This window comes from Idiotropiscis lumnitzeri, chromosome 3, assembly GCF_059441095.1.
Source record: "Idiotropiscis lumnitzeri isolate Australia: NSW breed Sydney's pygmy pipehorse chromosome 3, RoL_Ilum_1.0, whole genome shotgun sequence".
Taxonomy (NCBI): domain Eukaryota; kingdom Metazoa; phylum Chordata; class Actinopteri; order Syngnathiformes; family Syngnathidae; genus Idiotropiscis; species Idiotropiscis lumnitzeri.
Window position 1 is genome coordinate 9,968,044 of NC_142393.1, and position 23,318 is coordinate 9,991,361.

General features: G+C 41.0%; 3 protein-coding genes across 10 annotated transcripts in view; 2 read left to right on the forward strand and 1 right to left on the reverse strand.

Moving 5' to 3' along the window:
- LOC148339818 (myelin transcription factor 1-like) overlaps positions 1–7,739 on the reverse strand; it is an 89,629-nt gene extending 81,890 nt beyond the window's left edge. For all 3 annotated transcript variants that reach the window (XM_088290515.1, XM_088290513.1, XM_088290512.1), the window contains exons 1-3: positions 7,668–7,739; positions 6,963–7,039; positions 5,897–5,994 (exon numbers count right to left, since the gene is read on the reverse strand). In XM_088290515.1, the coding sequence (XP_088146641.1) occupies positions 5,897–5,994; positions 6,963–7,039; positions 7,668–7,688 (196 nt within the window). In that variant the 5' untranslated portion in view covers positions 7,689–7,739. The remainder of the gene's footprint in view (positions 1–5,896; positions 5,995–6,962; positions 7,040–7,667) is intronic.
- An 88-nt stretch (positions 7,740–7,827) lies between these two features.
- Positions 7,828–18,791, forward strand: tbc1d22b (TBC1 domain family, member 22B). 5 transcript variants are annotated; one of them, XM_088290184.1, is made up of 14 exons: positions 7,828–8,152; positions 9,838–9,915; positions 10,148–10,340; positions 10,761–10,887; positions 11,960–12,127; positions 12,218–12,288; positions 12,391–12,519; positions 13,578–13,643; positions 13,880–13,994; positions 14,240–14,346; positions 14,420–14,495; positions 14,663–14,790; positions 15,628–15,723; positions 16,348–18,791. In XM_088290184.1, exons 1-14 carry the CDS (start codon positions 8,097–8,099, stop codon positions 16,474–16,476), a joined length of 1,539 nt encoding a protein of 512 aa, XP_088146310.1. In that variant the 5' UTR covers positions 7,828–8,096; the 3' UTR covers positions 16,477–18,791. The 5 variants fall into 5 exon arrangements, with proteins under 5 accessions (XP_088146310.1, XP_088146311.1, XP_088146312.1 ...); XM_088290185.1 differs by having other exon boundaries at positions 10,764–10,887; XM_088290186.1 differs by having other exon boundaries at positions 9,859–9,915.
- Positions 18,792–18,904: 113 nt separating this feature from the next.
- Positions 18,905–20,355, forward strand: LOC148339820 (uncharacterized). 2 transcript variants are annotated; one of them, XM_088290190.1, is made up of 3 exons: positions 18,905–19,075; positions 19,219–19,253; positions 19,333–20,355. In XM_088290190.1, exon 3 carries the CDS (start codon positions 19,537–19,539, stop codon positions 20,209–20,211), a length of 675 nt encoding a protein of 224 aa, XP_088146316.1. In that variant the 5' UTR covers positions 18,905–19,075; positions 19,219–19,253; positions 19,333–19,536; the 3' UTR covers positions 20,212–20,355. The 2 variants fall into 2 exon arrangements, with proteins under 2 accessions (XP_088146316.1, XP_088146315.1); XM_088290189.1 differs by lacking the exon at positions 19,219–19,253.
- Positions 20,356–23,318: the final 2,963 nt, after the last annotated feature.

Genomic DNA, 23,318 nt, shown 5'->3' on the forward strand with positions numbered 1-23,318 from the left:
CGGTTTCTAATATCCTGCTTTACAGATCCCCGTAACTGGACCATGAATACTTCATGGATTTCCTGAAAACACAAAGCCCTGTGGAACAAGCAGGCAAAGTGTGCGGGTTCCTTTGCAGGTCACTGTGCTAAAGTGTCTCTGCTCTATATTTACTCCAAACCAACCTTGTACGCATGCGTGTGTGTGTGTGTGTGTGTATGCATGCATGTCGGATCAAAAGTCCATTTGTATGGAAAAACGCAGTCTGTATGTATGTCGCCTGTGTATGCGCATGTATTTATGTTGACATGAAAATGTGTGTGCATCCAAATGCACATGGGGGTGGGTGGATGCATGACGTATTCCGGGGTGTGCGTGCGTGTGTGTGTGTGTGCATGCATGCATGCGGTTATAGGTATGATTATGGTTGTTTTATGAGCCTGGTGATTCAGGTGTATGTTTGTGGAAGTGAAATAACAATCTTTTCATACTGTGTCACATGTTCACCTGCATGGAGCAATGCTCAGCCTGCATGAAAAATATATTCAGTGTACCAGAAGGATCATGATGTCTCACACTGGGCAGGGATGGGGGAAGGGTGTGTGTGTGTGTGCTTGTACATATGAGGGAGACAAAGATGACCAAACTGCGGCTGACAATATGTGCAGCACATTTCCAATTTCTGTGTATTCTTGGGGGTAGGGTGAGGGGGTGGGGGGGGGGGTCCTGCATTGATAAAAACGATGGTGTAGACAATGGCGAAGGTTATTTAATAACAAACACAAAACGCTTCATTCTGAAGCTGAAATTGTGCCAATATACTCCAAGTATAGGCGCACAGTGGCTGTCTCTCTTTTGTAGAACTTGACATATGGTGCACACATTTTCTCCCTCAATTTCAGATCCAACTCCTCACGCCGGCAAATTGCCACACCTCCCCTCATCCTCACGCTCATCAGCCCCCCTTCTGTCCCCCCCCCCCCCCGTCTCCCCATCTCTTCCAATTCTCTCCTGTTTCTGAAAGTCATCTGCTCGCTAAGCAGTAAGCAACATCACGGGCCGCTTGCAGAAATGAGAGTATACAAATGATTTGTGGCACCAGCGTCCCACTGGCGCCAGCCTCTGTGGCTGTGAGGGGGTGCTTGTTGGGGGACGCTAATGTCACGTTCACCTTGTTTCTCTCTCAGGCCCATGATGATCTTTTTTTTTTTTTCTTTTTTTCCCCGATTTCATCGCAAATGTGTTTCAGGCAAGGGCCACCAAGGGAAGAGAGAGCTCAAGAGAGCATGAGGGAGAAATGATGTTTGCGAGCCATGCAGTCCACTCGGCTGTAGTGTGGAAGTGGAAGCAGGGGGTGGGGGTAAACAAGGGAGCTAGGGGAGGAGGGTATACATAAGGGGAGATGGAGCAAAAAGGAGAGAGGTGGGGGCACATCTGCACAGTGACCTTTCTCTGATTCAATCTTGCTGATGAATCCTAATGAAGGATTTAATAAAATCACAGTTTACAATCTATCTCAGCATCAAAGCGTGCAATCCAATTCAAAACACATACCCATCTACATTTCCAATATTGCTGCAAACAAATCAAACCCTTAGCCGTAAAATAAGTGAGCAACGAATCAATGTGTGAGTGGAAAGCGGGGCGAGAAAAATTAGCTATGCTGGAGAGTGAGTGGCTGGCACATTCGTTCCAGCTGTGGTCTAATGTCACAACTTGTCATATTCATTTGGCCTTCTAATGAGGCTAAAGTCAACAAGGTGCAGCACACATGAGTGGAACGGCTGCTGCGGCTAATAACTATAAATGAGCAGAGAGGAGTCGACGACGACCGAGAGCAGGTAATGGGAAATCATTTGAAAATTAATCGTGTGCAGGATGAAAATCAGTTCAGCAAAAATGTTGTTGAGATACGGCAAAAAGGGTTACATTTTTATTGACACCACCAACCTCTTCGACACATTCTTTTCGGTGCCTGAGAAATAGAGCGCACACATTAATGCAACCATTTGGATGTATAGTAATATACAATATAGTACTGTAGTGTAGGGGGAAAAAAAAAGAGTTGACTGAATTATTCAAAAGAGCGACATCTGCCGATTACACAGAGAACTGCAGCCACATTATTCAGACGGCTCGATAGAGAGCTACATTTTAGATAGTTTGGTCATGGGCAACTTAAATGCTGGAGAGGGACACATTTTCTCCATCGGTGCTACTATATTGGGGGGGGCATACTCTGAAAAAAAAAAATGCTGTGTTGAATTTACTCAAATTTTACTCGTCAATGGTTGCACGAAATAAAATCATTTGGATACCGATACATTTTAATTAGCCGATATACCTGCTTAAAAGGTTATCTGAATCCAGTTGATTTTATTTTATGAAACCACTTGACGAAATAAAATTTAATATTATCAACAAAAACGTTTTTCAATGTGGGACCACATACTAGCCCAAATTACAAAATTGCTATTTTCTATATGGTCAACACAGGTCCAGACATGCAAAATGTGTGCTCTGAATATATTGAATATTTAATAAGACGTTTATCAACGCATGTTAAAAAGATCCACAATCCTAACCCAACAATAAATGTCTTGAAGCAAATTTTAAAACAACCACATACTTTGTTTTAAGTGAAAAGGGCTCACTTGCATAAAAATGACCATTCAAGGATGGCAAAAAAAAAGGGCTCGACAAGAAATCAACATGAAGTGCAAGAACTAATTTTGTGCATTTTTTCACAAAAATAAACTCATTCAGAATGTCAAAATTATTGAAGTGCAGTCCTGCAAATCATTCCATCCATCCATTATCCAAGCCGCTTATTTCCTCCCAAGGGTCGCGGGCGTGCTGGAGGCTATCCCAGCCAGACCGAACCCTGCACCTCTGTACCGTGAGGCGAATTTGCTAACCAGACAACCACCGCGCAGTATATCATTCAAAATCCACAAAAAATATTAAGCCATTTCAAGTTGCAGTTGGGGCAGTTAAGCAGCACTATAAGACGTGGCTGCCATGTAGTGGTGATGGGTGTTATTAAAACTTCAAAAAATAGTCTATCCCTGCATATTCACAGTTCGGCACTCATAGATTTGCATAGTCGCAGATTTTTTTTTTTTATTTGTTTTATTTTTTCAAATGTTTCATCCGTTTGCAGTTTATCCAGCATTTTGCCCCTTTTTTGTCGCAGTGTAGTATATTTTATGTTACATAGCATGTCATGTCAAGTAATTTTCAACAAAGCTTATTCTGTACAGGGTCGCAAGGGGTGTTGAAGCCTATCCCAGCTGACTTCAGGCAAAAGGCTAACTACCCCCTGAACTGGTCGCCAGACATTCGCAGAGCACGCACACACGCACACACACAGAGATAAGATAAGCGTTTTTGAAGAATTTGTGGGGTTTGTATAGCAAAAGACAAGACTTAAAATCACACTGGCCTGATCAGGAAACTGTCAGTCGTTATTGCGAATTTGACAGAAAGGAAATATCACATTAATCAGCAAAACCTATGTTATTAGAATATTCCTAATCCTCACTGATGCCAGTAAACTGATTATTGATGCAAATCCTAATGCAGAGAAGTATCTTAACATGTTGCAGACAGAGAATTTTCCAATAATAGTGAACAAGGATTATCATAGCCCAGTTTACGTTCAACAAGACAAGAGTTTCATCTCACTGTGGTATTTATGCATCAATGACTACATGAGCAGTTTGCAGCTGCTTGAATTGGGTGGCACGGTCATCTGGAGTGGCCTCCCCAGATCTCATCCCGTGTTTTTTTTTGTTGTTTTTTTTTGTCTTTGGGGGCATTTGAAGGCCAAGGTGTATCAGGAAAAGATACAAAACATAAATCATCTCACGGAAACCATCGGCAACTCCATTACAAGCATAACTCCAGCTGTGCTAATGTGTTTTTCAGCAGTGGAGGACACGCCTTGAAATACGTTTTCGAGACAACAGTAGACGAGCACAGCACATTATATAATTTTTTTTTCCCTATGTATGGAAAATAATGGGACGCCCTGTATATGCATAGACAGCATACTACAAGTCAAAAGTGCGTTTTGCATAGATGCATCTCAAAGTAAGAATTACACACAGCGTGACACTGTATACCACTGCTGTTAAGCACCAAATATACCTCTTTACCTCTGTGACATTACCATTATTATTATCCTTATGCCCATTCGAGTTTGCATGCTCAGTTTAACTTTGCGAGGGGATTGTGTGCAATGGTAATGGGATCTGTGAGTGTGTGCCCAGTAGACTGAGTTATGAGTGTGAATGGAGTGAGTGGTATTTGACCATGTGCATTGTGTTTTATGAGATGAGCAGGCTTTAATGACTCTGTCAGCAGTAAATGGGCTCTGATTTGTAGCGCAGCTGTCGCCCTGCACCGTGATCAAGTCAGCCTTCTGGAGAATCAAGCCCACATTTTCATACTAAACCGTGAACCGTGCATGTCGACTGGGAGCCTGGCAAAAAAAAAAAAAAAAAATGGTCTCATTAACGTGTGCTATTGATATAGAAAATAATTGCAATTTGAAGTCTAATCAGAGAGAAACCGCAGCTGTTACGATGCAGGTGCCAGTCAGGCCTTACATTATACATCCAATCAATGCACCTATTCCTCTGAGATGCCACTTTTCCATTATTTTTCATTGGTAGTGTGGCTTGGGTCCCAATCATGTGGATACCATGCAGATGGAGTTATGTTATTCATTACTAACAGATCTAACGCCGAGTTCAAAATAGAATTCTTTCATGGGAATAAGTTAGAATTGATTCGAGTAAACTAGAAAATGTGATTAATTTTGAACGTTTGTGTATGACAGGGAACTCAAATGTTGTTGGGATGGGTATGGAAAATGTTTATTCAACTTTCACATGCACATACACAGGCACAGGAAAAACATGCAAACTTCACACAGGAAGGCCGGAATGAAACCCTGCACCTCTGACTGCGAGGCAGACGTGCTAACCAATCGTCAGACGTGCCGCCCACATGTAGTCCAAAGAAATGCGAATCCCCTTTCACACCGTACTGCAGCACCAACGGAAGTCAAACAACAACGCAACTCACCATAATCTATGAGACAAGTACAGTGATGATGCTTGTGACCAGTTTCAACTTCATCCGGATGACCCGGATATGACCGTCAGTCACGAGTGTTTGACTGCCTCACTTTGATCATAGGTTGAGTTGAAGACCAATTTTTGGTGACCATAACATTGAAGACTAACGTTGCCAGTGAAAACCTGAAAATACTCCATGTCATTTATTTCTATCCATTACAGCAGGAGTCTTCAATCCCGTTCCTCGAGGGCCTCCCTCGTGCAACACACCTGAACGATCGATATCTAGCTTTTGTAGCCCTTGCTGATTATCCATTCATCCATTATCTCCTCACTAGGGTCGCGGGGGGCGCTGGAGCCTATCCCAGCTGTCATCGGGCAGTAGGCGGGGTACACCATGAACTGGTTGCCAGCCAATCGCAGGGCACACATAGACGGACAACCATTTTTTTCAACTTCGACGGGCCGGATCAAAACCTTTAACGGGCCCCATGTGGCCCCCGGGCCATAGTTTGCCACACCTGTTCTACTATATGAAAAGGGAGTCATTTATTCATCCATTACTCAAATTATTTTCTCACACTTGTCCAGTCTGGTTCAGAGATGTACGGAGCCTAGCCCAGCCTAACGTATGTTTCTGTAATGTAAAACCAGAGAAGAGAGAAAAGCGTGGGGATAATATGCAAACTCAATGACCAGAATCGTGTGTCTTATTTCAGTGAGGCAAACTTTCTGGCCACATCCCCCACTCTGCTGTCAGAAAAGAATTTTATAAACTAAAACTAAACTCTCAAACAAAAGTAAGTTTCCATCATCCAGTAGCATCTTACCTTTCTCGGAGAATTCAGAATTTTCCATGGCTTGGTCACAGTGAAAGCGTGCGAAAACTGTAATTGGTGACCCGCTGATTTCAAACATCACCATGAGCCTGAAAAAGAATCTAAAATTAATTTCTTTTGACTAATGTTGTATTACAGTTATCTATTCACTCACAATAATGTTAAAGCACATCTTAAAACTGTAAACATTTTAAAAATATTGCATTATATTAATTTGCATAACATGAAGACAAAGACTTACCATGACATTTAAAAAGCTTCAGCTTAATGCTCACATCAAAGTAAAGTTTGACTTCTGCTCTTAAACTTCTCCACAACTTTTCTTCAGTGTATTTTGGAAGTACTACACAACCACCAGAAAAATGGGCCACAGATCAAAGATGTTTGTCTTTTCTTAAAAAAATGCTGTCAGAGTGGTTTTGATACCACTTAAGCATTCAAGACAAGAAGCCATAATGCTGTCCATTCAGCGGAAAGACAGCGCAAAACAAAATATAGCTCGGGGCCTAAAGGACACTGAGCATGTGCAATGGAAAAAGACATCACCCCCTTAATATCATACAAAAATATTAAACACGGTCTCGTTTGCATTTTCTAGAAATCCAAAGTATTAAATAAGATAAGATTTAAAGTGAATACCCATCATTGGATCTACAGAGGAAAAAAAATCTTCTATGACAGAGGAGTAGTCCGGCAGCAATAATTTCAAAGTCAATGCAGTGTTGTTTCGTAAAAGGCTGCGCCCCAAGCTCTTGGTCGCAGAGTTCATTCATCATTGTTCTGTCGTATGACTGTATTGATGCATCCTCTCTCAGCCAGCTCCTATTTTCTCTAAAGTCGCCACTTCACAGCTTATCACAGCAGCAAAAAAGTCACAAGAACTCCTTGAGGCAAAGTTCAAATTCTTTCTTTATCACTTGAAAACCACTATAGTGGCGCATCCAGAAATTGAATGGCTTTATTCTCTAGTCTGTGAGAATGTTGCATTAAACATCGAGCAACTCCTACAAATCACCATTTTAAAAACATAGTTAACAACAATTTGTGCCAAGCTCACCTGTATTTTGCCTTGCCGGTTGATGTTTGTTGGCTACTGCAGCATGTTAAGACAGGTGGGGATTTGCAGTGATTTTCCTAAACAAACACAGCAGAGAGCACCTGCAATTCAAATACTGTACAAAAGTCACAAGCAAAGAATGTCCATTTGCATGCATTTGAATAAAACACCTGAAAGTTCCTGTGTCTTGGATTGAATCATGTCAGTGATGTTTAGGTTACTTTCAAGTTGAAAGAAAGTTGGTCAGTTGGTTGTTGGTAGGCTGGTTGGTTGCTTGGTAATGGTTACTTTGCTTTCTAAACTATCTGAAGACGTGCAATAAGCAGTTAAAAGAATATTTACAGTCAACATTGTGGCTCAACTTGTTTCGTGGACAACAAAGAAAGTCTGCCCTCGTGTGGGGTGAAGCTTCAAACGCAACATTTGCCAGGAAAAAAAACGAGAAGTGCTTAAACCAATTGTCGAAAATGCAGAAGAAAGATTTTTGATTCGTGGTTTGTGATTTATTTTACGAATAAATTAAATTCTCTTTTTTCTTCAGTGTTTGCAGGGCTTTTATCAATTGCCTTACCTCTAACAGAAAGCTGGAGCATATTCGAGTTTGCTCGTAAAGCTTCTCCCGTAAAGCTTCTGGATTTACGTGACTTTATGATAAACAACGCTATATTTGTCTACGACTCGTTTATCGGAGTTTGTGCTCCCTACCTGATTGCAAAAGCCACCCATACTCTACACGGCAGGCGGTTGAACATTCCGCACGCGGACCAAAGTAGTTTAACAACAACAAAGTTTCTATAACGTTTCTTGGTTTATCTGCGCGTTTATAACGCCATCCAGGACCCCTCCATCGCGGTCTCCCATTGGCTGCCTGCGCTGCACCTGTTCGCCCCGCCCACCAAGCGCTAGCCTGGCTTTAGTCAGTGTGCGCCAAGATGGCGACTTCCATCGCTTTGTATCTTCCACATCTTCGTGTTTATAACTGATCGGCTTTTCCACCGTCCATCCAAGCTCACGCAAAGGCAGAGGGGAACCGAGTCGTCGTCAATGGCTGACAAAAGCGGTTTCCTTGTGGTTGCTTGGTGCAGGGAGCCGGTGTCAGTGTCGGCCTAAGGGAGGGCTCTCTTTTAAAAGAGTATGGCCACCGAGAACACGATCCATTTTTGGAGGAGAAATGCAAAGGTTCCAGGAAGGTAAGACTTTCCCCAATCGCACTTCCGTTTATTCAAATGTCGTGTTAGGGAACAGTGCAGCTGCTACGATGCCATTAGTGTGTGTCATGAGTCGTGACACAATCTTCAAATGTAACGTTCACCGGTTGGCTTTCATGCTTTGAACTGGTTGTGGAAGTACGTTGGTGACAGGCAGAAGCTGTCTTAGCTGTGGAGTTAAATTCATTAACCCTTGAAATTGTTCAGTACTTGTCGTCGCGTTGCCCGTGTTTGTCTAAATCAATTAAACAACAACAAAAGCTTCCTGGCATTCGTTGACAGGATCCAGCCTCTTTCATCTCTTCGGGTGTTGTCACAAACCACTTGCCCGCCATATGCTCCTGCTGGCCGGCAGACTGCTAGCATAGGCTAACTAGCACTGACTGAGTAGTGTTGGCTAACTAGTTAGCCATCTACAACTGTCACCATCACTAATGATAATCTCACCCTTCGTTTTCTTTGCCAACTCAGTTGTTTGTCCTAAATGCAGACTGTTCTGCTTAAACAGATAAGACATGGCGTTATAGGTCACGTGTCACCATCTGCCAAGGCAGGCAGTGAGGATCTGCTCTGAAAGGGTGTTGCTGCCTTTGTGTCTTCACTCAGGCATGCACACACGCGCTGACATTGAAGTGGGTGTAAAGACTGGAAACCTAAACATCCATTATGTTCGAACAGGGACACCCAGTAGCTACTCCTGCTCTCGGCTTTCTTCTGATAAAAACAAGTCTGTCATATATCTGTCACAACATGACTCAGCCCAGGTTGCAGCCACCAGGCTTACTTTTAGTTGATTTAATTAAACGACGCCAATGAATTTGTTGTCCTTTCAGCGGAAGATGACCAGGACGTTTTGCACCCACGTTCAGTGAAGCGCTTATTATGAGTGATGAGTGACAGGATTATGGATTAAATTGGATATCGATAGGTAATAGGGCTGGGTTTAAGAAAAAATCGATTTGAATCTATTTCACTTTTCATAGCCCGATATCGATTCATAGAACCAGACGTTGAAACTTTTAATAATGTCTTTTTCCCCATAAATTTACATGACTTCACGTGGCATCTTGTCACTATGCAAAAGTAGCCTATCAAAACAAAATGGTGGAGCAGTGAAGTCAGTGCCAACGCACATGAAGGCATATGTATTTATTGTTTTGATCAGATCATGTTCAATAAAATGTACATGATTAATGTAACTGCATTGGCTTCAATTCTTAATGTAAATATTAATATTTTTACGAATGCACCTAGTTACTGCAAACAGTTTTTACTATTTGCAGCATTGGTTCTTTTGAGAATCCCTTCCCTACAAAATAAAATTGTTACCGCGTGAAATCCTTGATTGAATCGAAAATCGAATCGGGTCCTTGTGTATAGAATCGATTTTGGGAATTTGAATCAATACCCAACCCTAGTAGGTAAATGAGCTAACATTGTGTTTTTTGTAAGATTATCCTGGTTTTAAATTTGATATTTGTCGATTGAGGCCTGAACAAGATCTGCATAATTTATCAGCCCTCACTACTAAACAATTCAGCCGTAAATAAAAAAAAATACAGGTGTCAACTTTCTTTGAATAATAACCGATGAGATGCTTTCCTTCGTGGCTCTCGGTGTGAACACAGACAAAAAGTATCTGTGAAGTTGTGTGAACCTGTCTGCAGTTCACATGTGGTCTTGTCCAGTGTGCAGCCTGTGTATGGAGCACAGCATCCTCCTCTTGACCCATGTCTGCGACGCTCGTAAGTGCTTACTGCAAGTGGACTGACTGCATGCCGTCTTGTCTGTTCAAAAGCATTTCATCCAAGCGCATGCCTCAGTTTGATTTGGTATGCAGCTAGTTATTCCACACTTTTTTCTGTTTCTGACATTTATGTCAAACCTCTGTGATTTTAACTTGTCCTGGTGCGTCATTATCGTCTGTAAATGCAAAGTTCAGTTCATGTATTTTTACTATCTTTTCCTTCCATGCAGGTATCCCAAAGACACAAAACTGAAGTTAAACAATCTCAAGTCCAAAAAGACATCAAGCTTCCACGAGTTTGCCCGAAGCACAAACGATGCTTGGGACATTGACGACGATGAGAAGGATGGCGATTTTCTTGGCGGCCCCGCCCTGTGTTCTTCCCTGTCATCAGGGCTGCACTCTGCATTCACCCAGAAGCAGGTAGCCGCCGGATTTCATGCTCGGGCGCTTATTTTTTTTATTATCACAAGAGGACATAAAAGGTCCACCAAGTGTGTAAGTGCTGTCAAAAGCATAAAATGTGCATGAGACCACAGGAAAAGTTCCATGCTAGCATATTTGAAATTTTGCGTCTCACTTTAACAGGATGTACGTCTGTGTACTTCCTGTAAATGTGGGCTGCACTGTGTTCCACAAATAATTTTTGGAACTAATAGAGCTGCACAGGACTTAATCGGCTATTCCCCTGAAGAGTTGAGTAGGGCTAAGTTGTATGTGTGTAGTTGCTAAGATTTTATTTCCAAAACAAATTGTCCAATTGAGGGAGAAGTTATCAGTTGTTAAATGAGGGAATTATATTTACTCTAATTGGATGCTGATCTGCTTCTTCTTGCCCGTCAGAAGCAAGATGCCGCTGGTGTCGCACAAAGTGGGATTTCACAAACAACTGAGGAGGACATTGAGCACGAGATTGTAAACAGCAAGGTGGTGAAGTCGAACAGCGAGATCCACCTCAGTACGTCCTCAGGTAGGAGATTATTATACTTTGACTTAAATAACCAATGAACAGTTTAGCAGGTAATTCATAATTGCACTCTCGTGGGGATGTTCCAATTACCGTATTTTTATAATATATATAAGCCGCAGCAACTCTTTTTGGGGAAAAAAAACATATACAAGCCACACCAGGCTATAAGACGCAGTTTTATATGTTGAAAAAAAATGAGTTGTTCACTGCATGTATAGAACGGTTTTGTGCTGTGAATGCTCTTAAAGGTACATAAACAGATTGTTTAAACAGTGCCTTTTAACATGGCAACAACTTTGCAAATTAAAGCAGAGCAGACCCAAGAGAAAAAAAATCTAGCTTTATTTAGCTTATTTTCTGTGCTATATAATGAAAGAAAAATCCACAGAAAAGCCGCACTGTTGTATTAGCCGATGGTTCAAAGTCTAGGAAAAAAATTAGCGGCTTATAGTCCGGAAAATATGAGATGAGAAGATAAATGTAAAATCATTGGACCCATACAAATCAGTCATCTACTTTTTTCTATTTATTTTATTTAATATGTATGTATTATTTAATTATTTAATCTTTAATTGATTTAATTGTTATATTTCATTAAATTATTTATTATATTTGCACTGGAGAGGTGAGCTCTCCAATCTTGTTGTACACTGAGTACAATGACAGTAAAGGGCATTCTGATTCTGGTACCTGCATGTTTACCTGTGGGAAGCGCAGAAGGGTGCGATATGTGTCACATTTATTATTTTCCTCTTCAATTATTAGTAAAATTGCTTTGTAGTCATTTTGCTGGAAATCTACATTTACACTATGAAACTTAGTGAGCCGTGGGATTTAGGCTTTTTTTTCCCCTCTGTGTTCAAGTTTTAAGTGTTGCCCGTTGGTCTGTCACATATTGCATGTCTTGCCAACATCGTGCAGCCCTGTTGTAAATATATTATGATGAGTTATAACGTGTGGCATCTTTGAGAATCATTTCACTACCTCGAGGCCGAGCCTAGTATCCTCTTTTTATGGAAATCAAAATAGGATCACACATTTGCTTTACATATGCTTGTCTGACCTTCCACAGTTCGCTCCACACTGCAGAAGCAGCAGTCTCTCCCGGTTCGACCAATCATCCCTCTGGTGGCTCGTATTTCAGACCAGAATGCATCAGGAGCCCCTCCCATGACAGTGCGGGAAAAGAGCCGGCTGGACAAATTCAAGCAACTGCTGGCTAGTGCCAACACTGACCTTGGTAGGACACCAGCTCCATACATGTGGTAATGAGTCATCGTGGCTGTCGGAGAAGCTGTGTACTAACTGCGAAAATTCCGATGGGTTTCAGAGGAGTTGCGAAAGCATAGCTGGTCGGGCATACCAAGGGAAGTTCGTCCGATCACATGGAGGCTCCTCTCTGTAAGAGGCGTTACGAGTAGTTGTGTGCTATAACTAATTGTTATTTAGCTTCTTTTGAGGTACACATCCCCTTTTACCTCCTCTGTCTTTGCTCCCAAAAAGGGTTACCTGCCTGCCAACAAGGAGCGCAGAGAGCTTGTCCTCAAAAGGAAGCGCGAGGAATACTTTGGCTTCATTGTGCAATATTACCACTCCAGAACAGATGAGCACTACAAAGACACATACCGACAGGTACTGTTGACCGGGGTTACTTTACGAAATTCATGTCATGAGGTGTTATTATACCTAGCTTTAGGGAGGCGTTGAAAATTGGCTCACCAAAATATTTTCCGCCAAAAATGGCTTAAAAGTGCATTTTGGTTTGGCCGAAATACTTTTGTCACTGAAATAAAACAGCCGGAACAAGCTGTTGTGATGACGTAAGCATGCGCCGATGGTTTGCTGATCTGAGCAGAGATGGTGCCTTGACACAAGGAAATTAGCCCTGGGCGATAAATATCCCTCTGCTGGCCCTTTGCGACAAGGCTTCCCGCCAGACAAGCTTTGCCACTCCAGCGGCTGTGATCACGTACAAGTCGCTTGCAAGTGACCAGAGAGCGCTTGTTTAGGAAATGTTCTCGCTGCAGGGCATGGTGCCCAATTCTGATTTTATTTATTTATTTTTTAAAAATCTTATATCGACTCAATTCTTTTTATGTAGTCGTTCACATTACAAAAACAAATGCGATGTGAACAGAGTGCATCCGCAAAGTGACACTCACGCATCTCAGTCCTAAAGCATCTTCTTTTCACCACTGACCATTTTCTCCTCCTCCAGCCACCATTGCGTTTTGCGCTCGTCTGTTTTGTCAAACAATTATAGACATTTCTCCTTTTTCTGACGTACAGGTCAGATGAGTGCAACCTGGGCGTTGAGACTGTGGTCCCATCAAATACATATCAATTTATATCCACATACGAAAGACGCCTGAGTTGAATTTGAAATAATTGGAGTTGTACTATACCCGTTGACATGAAAAGTTTGATGCATGACACATTAATAAAAAAAATAAAAATCCAAAGTGGCCTGTAGTATAAACATAACCTTACATAAATTTGGCAAAGTGCATAAAATGGCCATGTAATTTTATTTTTTAGGGTTTCTAAAGTACTAGAAATTATTTTGATTTTCAGTCTTGGATTCCTAGCTTTCGGTTTCGGCCAAGACTTTACATTTCAGCGCGTCCTTAATACTCATAATCCATCACTAATACTGTAGGAATGAAGCCCGTACATTTATTGTTTCCTAGATTCACATCGACATTCCAAGGACCAACCCTCTGATTCCATTGTTCCAGCAGCCTGTAGTGCAAGAGGTAACTAAATAGCTACATAATCATCCTGTCTATGTACATAAAGGAGTTTTGAGCAAGTATGCTATAGACCGCACCCACTCTTTTTTTAAACCACTTGACACATTCAAACAAATGGGTCCAAAATGTTTGATGGATCCTTTTTTATTCATATTCGAGAACCGATGTATGTCTAACGTCTAACGCAATTAATTAGGGATTTTTGCATAGTCTCGTATTCTGTCTCTGCTTTCCTTCAGGTGTTTGAGCGTATCCTCTTCATCTGGGCTATTCGACACCCGGCCAGTGGTTACGTTCAGGGCATCAATGATCTAGTCACGCCCTTTTTTGTGGTCTTCCTCTCTGAATTTGTCAGTAAGTTACCCAGTGGGTAAAATCAGAACTATCATTGTTGATTTATTTACCTGTACTCCCAGTCCGGGCATCTTAAGAGTTTTGTGCTTCAAGTCTTCTATCGTACATAATTTTGTTTATCTGTGCAGAGCTTGACAAGTGCTCTATAAATAAAATAACTTATCGTTATTAACATGGTACATTTAAGTCATTTTAAGGCTGAGGCAGATCAGTACAGTGTCATACAATGTCATTTGTTCATCTAGTGGAGGACATGGAAAACTTTGAAGTGGCTGCTTTGTCTCTGGACATTCAGAGAAACATTGAGGCTGACAGCTTCTGGTGTATGAGCAAACTACTGGATGGAATACAGGTCTGCACGCACATTTGTATCTTCTTTTTGGGGGCGGGATTTGCTTTGGTTGTGAAATTTGCTGTTGTTTTAGGACAATTACACTTTTGCTCAGCCGGGAATCCAGAACAAAGTCAAAGCTTTAGAGGAGCTTGTGAGTCGGATTGATGGTAAGCTCCTCATCAGCCACACTTTCATTGCAAAACAGGCCCTCAATAAACGCCTGAGTCAATGGCGCCTGTAACTTGTACCATCAGTGATTCACTTACTTGGTGATTTATGTTGAAAGGTAAGAACGTATCCTTTGGACTGAATTGTTTTGTGTTTCTGTTTACAGAGGACATTCATAATCATTTCAAAAAGTATGAGGTGGAATATTTACAGTTTGCCTTCCGGTGGATGAACAATTTGTTGATGAGGGAGCTGCCACTGCGCTGCACCATCCGCCTCTGGGATACTTACCAGGTGACACATTTGTCATTTAGAATTTATTTCATTCAGAGTTGCAGTGGCAACTCGTCAGTAGAGGGCGCTACAGCGCTGCCCGCATGTCTTTAAAAACATTGTGATAAAAATACAAAAAAAATATATGTAGCAGTATATCTGTTTTTAGATGAGCAGGTTAAATATGTCTAGATTTTTAAATGGATTCATATATCTCTGGCGTCCTGACATACTTCCAGTTTGGCGATTAAAAACATCGGCCATAGACTCTCGTCACTACTGTGACGCGTGCATTTGGCTATTGTGCGCTAAATGAGTTCTAAATTCCACTGCCCTCAGCCAATAATGGAGTTAACATTGTTAAAGCTGAGGTTATTTGCTGACCAATGTCCTTTGATGGACACTTGCCCCACCTAATATGGCTGCCAAGTCTATGTGGAAGCCATATTGGATGGGACTCAGGCAGGCTTCTATAGCATTGGAAAATGAGCCGCATGGATAAGAACAGATAGGGTGGATTTATTGGCTTAATCATAAGCTTCTCAACAAAATTACAGACAGGCTCCAGTGACGACTACATTTGCCACTCTTGCTGTCTTATTTTAAAAAGACATTTGCTGGTTATTGTGTATCGTGATTCCTTTGGCTTTATCATTGAAGGGTGATCATTTTTTCTTGTGTTAGTTTGAGCCCCAGCTGGAAAAACGAAATTCCTTTGTCAATTTGAATGTCATTTAATAATTTAGTTCACAATCAACTCAACTCGATACAGCACTGCACGAGCTGTAAGAAAGTGCTGAACATAAAATAATAATAATTTATTTTTTGTTTGTTTTGGGGTGTTTTCTTTCCCCACAGGCTGAAGCAGAAGGATTCTCCCACTTTCACTTGTATGTCTGTGCCGCTTTCCTCATTGAGTGGCGCAAAGAAATTCTTTCCATGGTTGACTTTCAGGTATGAATGTCTTTAGTACTTGAAAATACTTCATGCACTCAAAGACCAATTACTTTAACTGCAAAGCCTGAAGGATGTTGATTTATGATCAGACTCCAAAAGTGCAGTACCTAACAATTCATTTGGACATTATAGCCATTTGTCTGATGACCTGGTCACGCCACACTGTCTTTTTCCTCTACGAGGAGTTGCTTTTAGGAGACTATTTTGAAAAAAAAACAAAAAAACATTTAGGACATGTCAAAAAGGAAATGAGCCTGGATTCATTTATATATATCAAACATATTCATAATAAAAATTGTATGAAAAGTGAATCATTTAAAGCATGAAAACACAACTGAAACAATGTAATATATACTGTATGTATATTTAATATAAACATTATGACATGGCACTGTAACACTGCCACACGAAGTCCCCAAAAACAAAAGATGTGAAACAGTCTCGCGTTAACCAACTCACAACATTGGTTGTGAACGTGAAACAACAAAGAAAGAAGACATTTGTGTGGACTAGATTTATGTGGGGATTTTTTTTACGGAAAAGCATCCATCGTGCCTTATTTTTTTTCTGCAGCAAGACTGTGACACATAATTCAACCACTGATGTTCTTTTGTTTTTTAGGGCCTCCTTATACTATTGCAGAACCTTCCCACAATCCACTGGGGTAACGAAGAAGTCGGTCTTCTTCTGGCTGAAGCTTACAGACTGAAGTACATGTTTGCAGATGCACCCAGCCACTACAAGAGATAGGCTTCCTCTCGACAGCACTTACCGTGATGGTGAATGCGGAACAATGTTGCCATCCTCTTTTGCAATTTAACACTGGACTGTTACAGGATCGAAGCACACACACCTGTCATCTTGTTCCATTCATGCAGCTCTTGATTGTTTCTCCTGTTTAATGTGTTTTCAGAACATTTTAGTTGAAAAGGATGGTGAATGTATTTGATACCATCCTTTTAATCAAAGGTGTACAACTTATATTTTGGCAGATTTTTTTTGAAGTTATTGTTTTAATAAGTACTAAATATTAGCTGTGAGCTAGGAAATTACGATCTAGAAGTCTAATGCATCAAAGTAGTTGAACACTGTAAAGAATTCTAAAATAGCATTAAACTTGTCACTCCCAACAGAGATCACTTGAAATGAGGGTAAACGGAATAGAAAATGGATGAATGGATGGTTAGAATTACCTGCAATGCACAATCAGCTAAACAGAGAAAGAGGTCTTATGAATATCAAGATTAGCATGTTTCGGAATGATATACTTTGTGTTGTTGCATTTACAGGTATACAACAGAAGAGAAGCGAACTAAGAGTTTGATGTTAATGTTACATTTGTTGCGTTTCACCTTGTTTTTTTAAGGGCCTCTAAAACGACCTGAGGGGAAATGGAGACCATCGGGCCAATGTAGCTTAAACACTTTTGTTTTAGTTGGTTTTAAAATTGAAGTAACCCATTGCTTTAAAATGTGTATTTTAGTCATTAAATTTAGGTCGTTAAGTTACAACTCGTGTGGTTCCCAAACTCACATCGACCTGCAGTGTTATAATGGATTGTCTGAGTTTTGAACTTTGGAGTTTCATGCCACAAGTCGTTGGTCATGTCTAGATTATTTTGGTCCCCTAGTTAATATTTTGACAAACGTCTCTGTGGGAGCAGAAGTATTTTGTATGATCGTCGCATATACTGACAATTTTCCTACTGTGTTAGATCACATAACTTCCTACACAACCCTTGGGACAGATTATGGAATCACCCTTTCAGGAGGAAATGGCAAATGGCGGACGTTCCGCAAAATAGTTTTAATTCAAAATGCCACCTTCTGGCTTTAAGGAACACACAAGAAAAAAGACTGAGACTTCAGACTGTTAGAAAAGAGAGGTGTCGCAGTATTGTTTTTTGTGATCCATCATTTTATCCTCAGAATTTAATCATTCCATATTGCTCCCCTCTTTTAAAATAATTGTGACCAAGTACGATACCATTCTTCCAGCCAGAAGTGTGGAATTGTGAAACATTCATGATTTGCCTTTTCCAAAATTGAACATTCAAATGATTGTGCAGTAATTCCATAGTTTTTGCCAGGATTTCTACATCAGCCCTGTTGACTTTTGATATAAGGGCACATCTTTAAGTAATTTAGTCAATCGTACTAAATAGTACTGGTGAGTATTTAACCTTAATTTAGTCAAAGTACAGTCCTATTGTACTTGAGTCAGTTCTGTGGAAGCAGTGCTGCGCTGCTCAGAAAATGTGATACCATTGCAATGTACTGTACTTCTGTCGTTTTTGGTGTTACAAAAAATGCTTTGTCATCAGTCATTTTGCATTTGGGCCTGGTTGTCCTTATACCCAATTTTTTTTTAAGCTTCCAGATGATTTGGGGATGAATGGGAATTGGTAGGTTGTTTGTTCCACATTGTCATTGCAAGAGATCGTTTTAGCTGTGAATGTTAATTTGGTTCGGCAGTTTTAGGTCTTTGTTACTTTAATGTGGATTTATTTTTTCTGCTAAAACGTTGATCAAGTAAATATTTAGTGGTGGTGTTGCTGGTGTCAAATTCGTGGCCCGGATACCTGGCTTTTAGGGCAGCTATTCAATAAAATGTTTTGATTAATGTTAAGGAATCATTTGGCTTTTCTAATGCCGGCTTTATTTAAGAAAGGCGCTCAATATACCATTGTACTTTAATGAGATTTTGGTACAATTGCTGAATTATTTTCTACCCTTTTTGCTTGCCTTATTTATTATTTTATTTCTAAAATATGAGTGTTGTTTATTCATGCACATTTTCCCTCCATCATGCCTACCATCGAGGTATTGTTCATTTCATGATTATTTTTCCTAGTTTTGTCTTTAGTGTTGTTATCTTACCTGCTGACCAAATCAAAATGTCTTCGTCTGTTTTTGTTCTATCAATGCCAAATCTTTATTTGGGTCAATACACGCTGTTGAATTAGCAGACATTTACTTAAGCCTTAAAGGACGGAATTAATTAATTACAGTATTTGCTGTAGCGTTACTTGTTTATATTAAACGACTGATCTTTATTTCGGCCAATCATGTTGTCTGAGTGGTCATTTTGCATTTACGTGGCGACTACAGCGGCGATGTCATAGCCGAAAACCAATAAAAAGTCACACTGTCCCAAAGGCTGATTGGATATGAGCACGTGACGTCACATCAATTGTCGACTGTAGGAACGCCCCCTCAAACTTTCATGTTTGCAGGATCGTTAGCGTGGCTTTCGTTACCCGAAGACGTCTTTAGTTCACTTTTCATACTGTCATCGTCTGTTCTTGGGCACTATTCGTCTGTGCAACTGCGCGTGTTTAAGTCTTAAGGTAAGTTATATTTCATTGAAGATGGCGTTTATACTCAACGTATCTGCGTCGCTAACGTTAGCCGCGCGCTAGTGGTAGCAAAGGGAACGGGAAGGTCTTCAAAATTATAAAGGCTCGACGAATGCTTCTTCTCTTTACTGAAGCTCCAATTCGTTGATCTGGTGAATACTATCGCTACGTAAGTCATGTTTGTTGTTTAATTTAGTTTCTGAGAGCATGCCAATGCCGATCAACGTCTGACTTTGTATTCACATCAGGTGTGTGGATGGAGTCTCACAAGGAGCCAGAAGTCGTTCAACTACATCAGAAAAATAGACTCCAGAATTGTTCACGCAGACTGACATAAAGTTCTGTTCATGAACCGTCTGCACAGAAGCAAGACAACGACGCAGAAAGGAGGCCACCCTCATAGCTGATCTGATCATCTTCAAGATGCACTGAACCCGATCTAAAAGGAGAATATGAGTGGTGCTTCCAGCAGCATGGTCTTTGGGCAGACCTCTAAACTGTGCATGCACAGAAAGGAGAAGCACAGCATTAAATCTCATATGAAGAGAACGCTAGTGAACGAGACCAGGCCGACAGCAGGAAAGCGCAGGCGGAAAAGCGCCTATCCATGCAAGATATGCGGCAGGCAATTTCTCCACCATCTCTCTCTGAAGGCACACTACACCGCAACTTCATGCATGAATGCGATCAAAAAAGGTCACGGCACAGGAAACGACACCAAAAATGCCAAGTTACCAGAGTACAGACCAAATGATAAAGTTAAAGGCAGTCTTGCGCAGGGCAAGACTGTGCGGGCTGGTCCAGGGAGGCCCAGGCAAGAGGAGGATGATGTGGAAGTGGAAGAAGAGTTCCCGTGTCCCTCCTGCACTGAGGTTTTTTCTCTGCAGTCCCAGCTGAGACAGCATGTGGAGCTCCACGATGCATCCACGGTGAGGAGAGAGTGCAGCGTGTGCACAGAGGAGATGGACACCTTCGAGCAGCCGACATCGAAGAGGCAGCGCTTCTATCACTGCGTGCTCTGTCAGGAGGGCTTCTCGGCACTGGACTCATTTCTTGAGCACTGTCAGGAGCACCTACAAGCCAAGGATGAAGAGGAGGACTGGGCTATGGAGGGCTCCAAACATTAGGGCTAGCGAAAGCCTGAGGGACTTGGCATGAATCGGCGAATGGAAGGTACACACAAACAGCTACCGGTAGCTATGTTTAACGGGTGAAAGCAGATTAGCGGTGTCAGTATCACTCTAAGGTGCCTTTGAGAGTTCCCCATTCCACCCCTAAAATTAGAATTTTTCATTGAACTTTTTACTCATTGTCTTATTTTTCTGTATTGAAGGGGAATATTTTCTACGCTCCCCGGTTAGTCTAAACGTGGCATTTTCATTTGAAATATGAATCAAATGACAAAATATGCCCATTTTAATCCATCTCAGGGGGCGGCCATTTTGCCACTTGCCATCGACTGATAATGACATCCCAGTTCCTCAGGTAACGACCAATCTCGGCTCAGTTTTCTGAGTTTGGTCAGGTGATGTTCACAAGCGGAGCCATGATTGGCCCTTACCTGATCCTTGTGCAACTGTGATGTCATTTCAAGTGTCAAAATGGCTGCCTCATGAGATGGATTAAAACAGACCAATTTTGCTTATTAATTCACATTCATCAAACGCATTATTAATCACAATATTATGTTTCGATGAGTAGGGCCCTATCGAACATATAGTAAAGAAAATTTTGGACTTGACTTCCCCTTGATTTCATATCCTGTAAATTTCGAATTTCTAAAATGTTTTTAAGTTAATTGTTTCTTCACAACAGAGTGCACATGTGAAGCTTGTCAACATCCAAGTACACACATGATGACAATTATGAAACATACGTGTTTGTGTTTATTCTGCAACTATCTCGCGTTTCAGCCTCCATTGAAGAAAGTCAAAATTCAGTTTGTAATATTACTAAAGGTCAGATACCCTGTGATGACAGTTTGAACAGCAATTTCAGGCACATTCATTGTTTTAAGTATAATTATAAAGATGGCCTAGACGTGATTTAGAAATGACTCATTTTATCAAATATCTTCGGACAAAACCATGTTAAATGTTTTTAGCATCGTTCAACCACTTAGTATAGACTGTACTGTAGTTTACTGGCATTGTTGGGGACATACCAAAATCGGGTACGTGTAATGGTAGGTGGGTGGAGTGGTCACTTTAATGGTACTATGAAGGTGACGCATAAAAAAAACAAAAAATATTGTACTGATGTGTGCAAATGTCAGCGCACTTACAATATGACGCCAGAGTTTCACTATTCCACATTTAATGTTTTCCTGAGTGATTCTGACGGAAGCTCCAAAGGCACTTTTATTGTGATATTAACTAATTGGGTTGACAATCAGCTATTATGTTAAAGAAAAATCTTCGCATTTTGAATGTGCAGTAATGTTTACTCACTGGTCCAAGTAACGACAAAATTTGGGTTGCATTGTTTGGTGCAAGGTTCCATGTAACCAATTTTGATACTACTATCTAAATCAATGGCTTTTATAAATCATTCATTGGTGTGAACTTGTATCTGGCTTTGCAGACCGTCAGTCCCTCCACTTGTATGATTTGGGTTTTTGAATGTGGCTGTGTTTTTTGTGGGGGTGGGGGGGTCCCCTAGCTACTGTTTTCAAGCAGCTGCTGTGATTTTTTTTTTTTTATTATTATTATTCTCCCCCCCCCCCCTATACACTTGTGAAACTTCCCCTTAACACTGGTTTGTGGTTCTACACAGCAGTTATCATTAAACGTCTCTCATCAGATGTTGCTTGTCTTTTCTTGAGAATACTGTACTGTTTTTACTCAATTTATACCTCAAAAGGAAATGTACATTCTGCTCCTGGGGCACCGTGGGAAAAAGTGTGGCTCGAACTAAATGTAGTACGTCGTCATGTATGGAAGTTTGAGTCTCTGCGAAGAGAAGCTTAAAAGACTGCCAGGCGGTGCTGGATTCTGATTGGGCTGCAATTTCTCAAATGAGGAAGGATAGAAGGAAGTCCCCAATCTAACCAGGCTCACTCATATTTTATTTGTAAAATCCGAATAAGTCTTGCCGTTTGTTGACTCGTAAATATGTCTGCACAAAATGTTTTTATATAAATGTTAAATTTTCACCATAGGGACATTTTCAACCATGGCTTATCTAATTTGGATCACAGGTGTCTTCACACTAGCAGTCATCAGTCAGTCGATCTGTTTAAAGTGTAACAAGTAGTCACTGTCCTGTTTGTACAGAGCACGGACCAGAGGAAGAAAAGAGGAGAGTCGTCACAGTCGATTAGAAAGACAATTATAGACGAGCAAGGTCAAGGTACATCGGTGTCGAATTGCCCCAGCTGTCGTCGTTTGAGCCAGTGGACTTAATGGGAGATGACCACAGAGACTTTCTCAAGAGAAATGTGCTGCCTGATGTCAGAAAGGTTTGTCTCAGTCCAAGATCATGGGTCTTGTAACATGGTAATGACCCCCAAAAAACTACAGCAAACACCCAAGGCTTCCTAAGAACCACAAGTCAAAAGTAATGTCAGGTTTTTATTCGTTACATTTCATTGCCTTTTGTTTGGTTTGTTGGATTTATTTTTGTGACCAGTGGTGATTTCTTATATTAACAACAGAGTGACTTGTGACCCCCCACTCCCCTATAAAAAAAAAAAAAGTGTCACACCAGGAGAGATGCTAACGGCAGAGGTTAAATTCAATTTCTCAACTTGTCTACATTGTAAATTACATTACATTGGAAATGTTAGTTCTAAGAAAACACTGAGTCTGTTTTTATGAACTTTAAGGTGCTGCTGAATCTCCCGAAAATGGCTCCCATATCAGCACAACAGAAAAGTCCTGTTTTAGTGAGGATAACCCCAAACCTGATAGTTTCTGGGAAGAATTGACTCAATATGGAAGGGAGAGGTCATCCTCACAAGCAGAAGAGGGACATTCACGTGTTGCCTGCAGCCTATCAAGTAGTCCAAGGCCTCGGGTGAAGCTGTGGAGAGGCACAATGGACAAGTCTGTGGGTGAGAAGTCAGCGTTAATTCGTACCAGTGTGTCGCACATGATGTCTCCAATGATGCCATGTCCACTTGTTGTGAACGTTGAAAGGCTGCAGCACTTGCCTCCGCGTTTACTGACCCATGTCCAGCATGAATTGTGTATATGTCTTTACTACAGTTTTATATTCCTTATTGTACGTTTTC

What these genes read in the sequence shown, in the direction of transcription:
- tbc1d22b (XM_088290184.1), top strand. Translation starts at nt 8,097, where the DNA reads ATGGCCACCGAGAACACGATCCATTTTTGGAGGAGAAATGCAAAGGTT. An exon ending in AATGCAAAGGTTCCAGGAAG is followed by an intron (nt 8,153 to 9,837) that starts GTAAGACTTTCC and finishes ACCTGTCTGCAG; the next exon opens with TTCACATGTGGTCTTGTCCA. An exon ending in TTTCCATGGTTGACTTTCAG is followed by an intron (nt 15,724 to 16,347) that starts GTATGAATGTCT and finishes TTTGTTTTTTAG; the next exon opens with GGCCTCCTTATACTATTGCA.
- LOC148339820 (XM_088290190.1), top strand. Translation starts at nt 19,537, where the DNA reads ATGAGTGGTGCTTCCAGCAGCATGGTCTTTGGGCAGACCTCTAAACTG.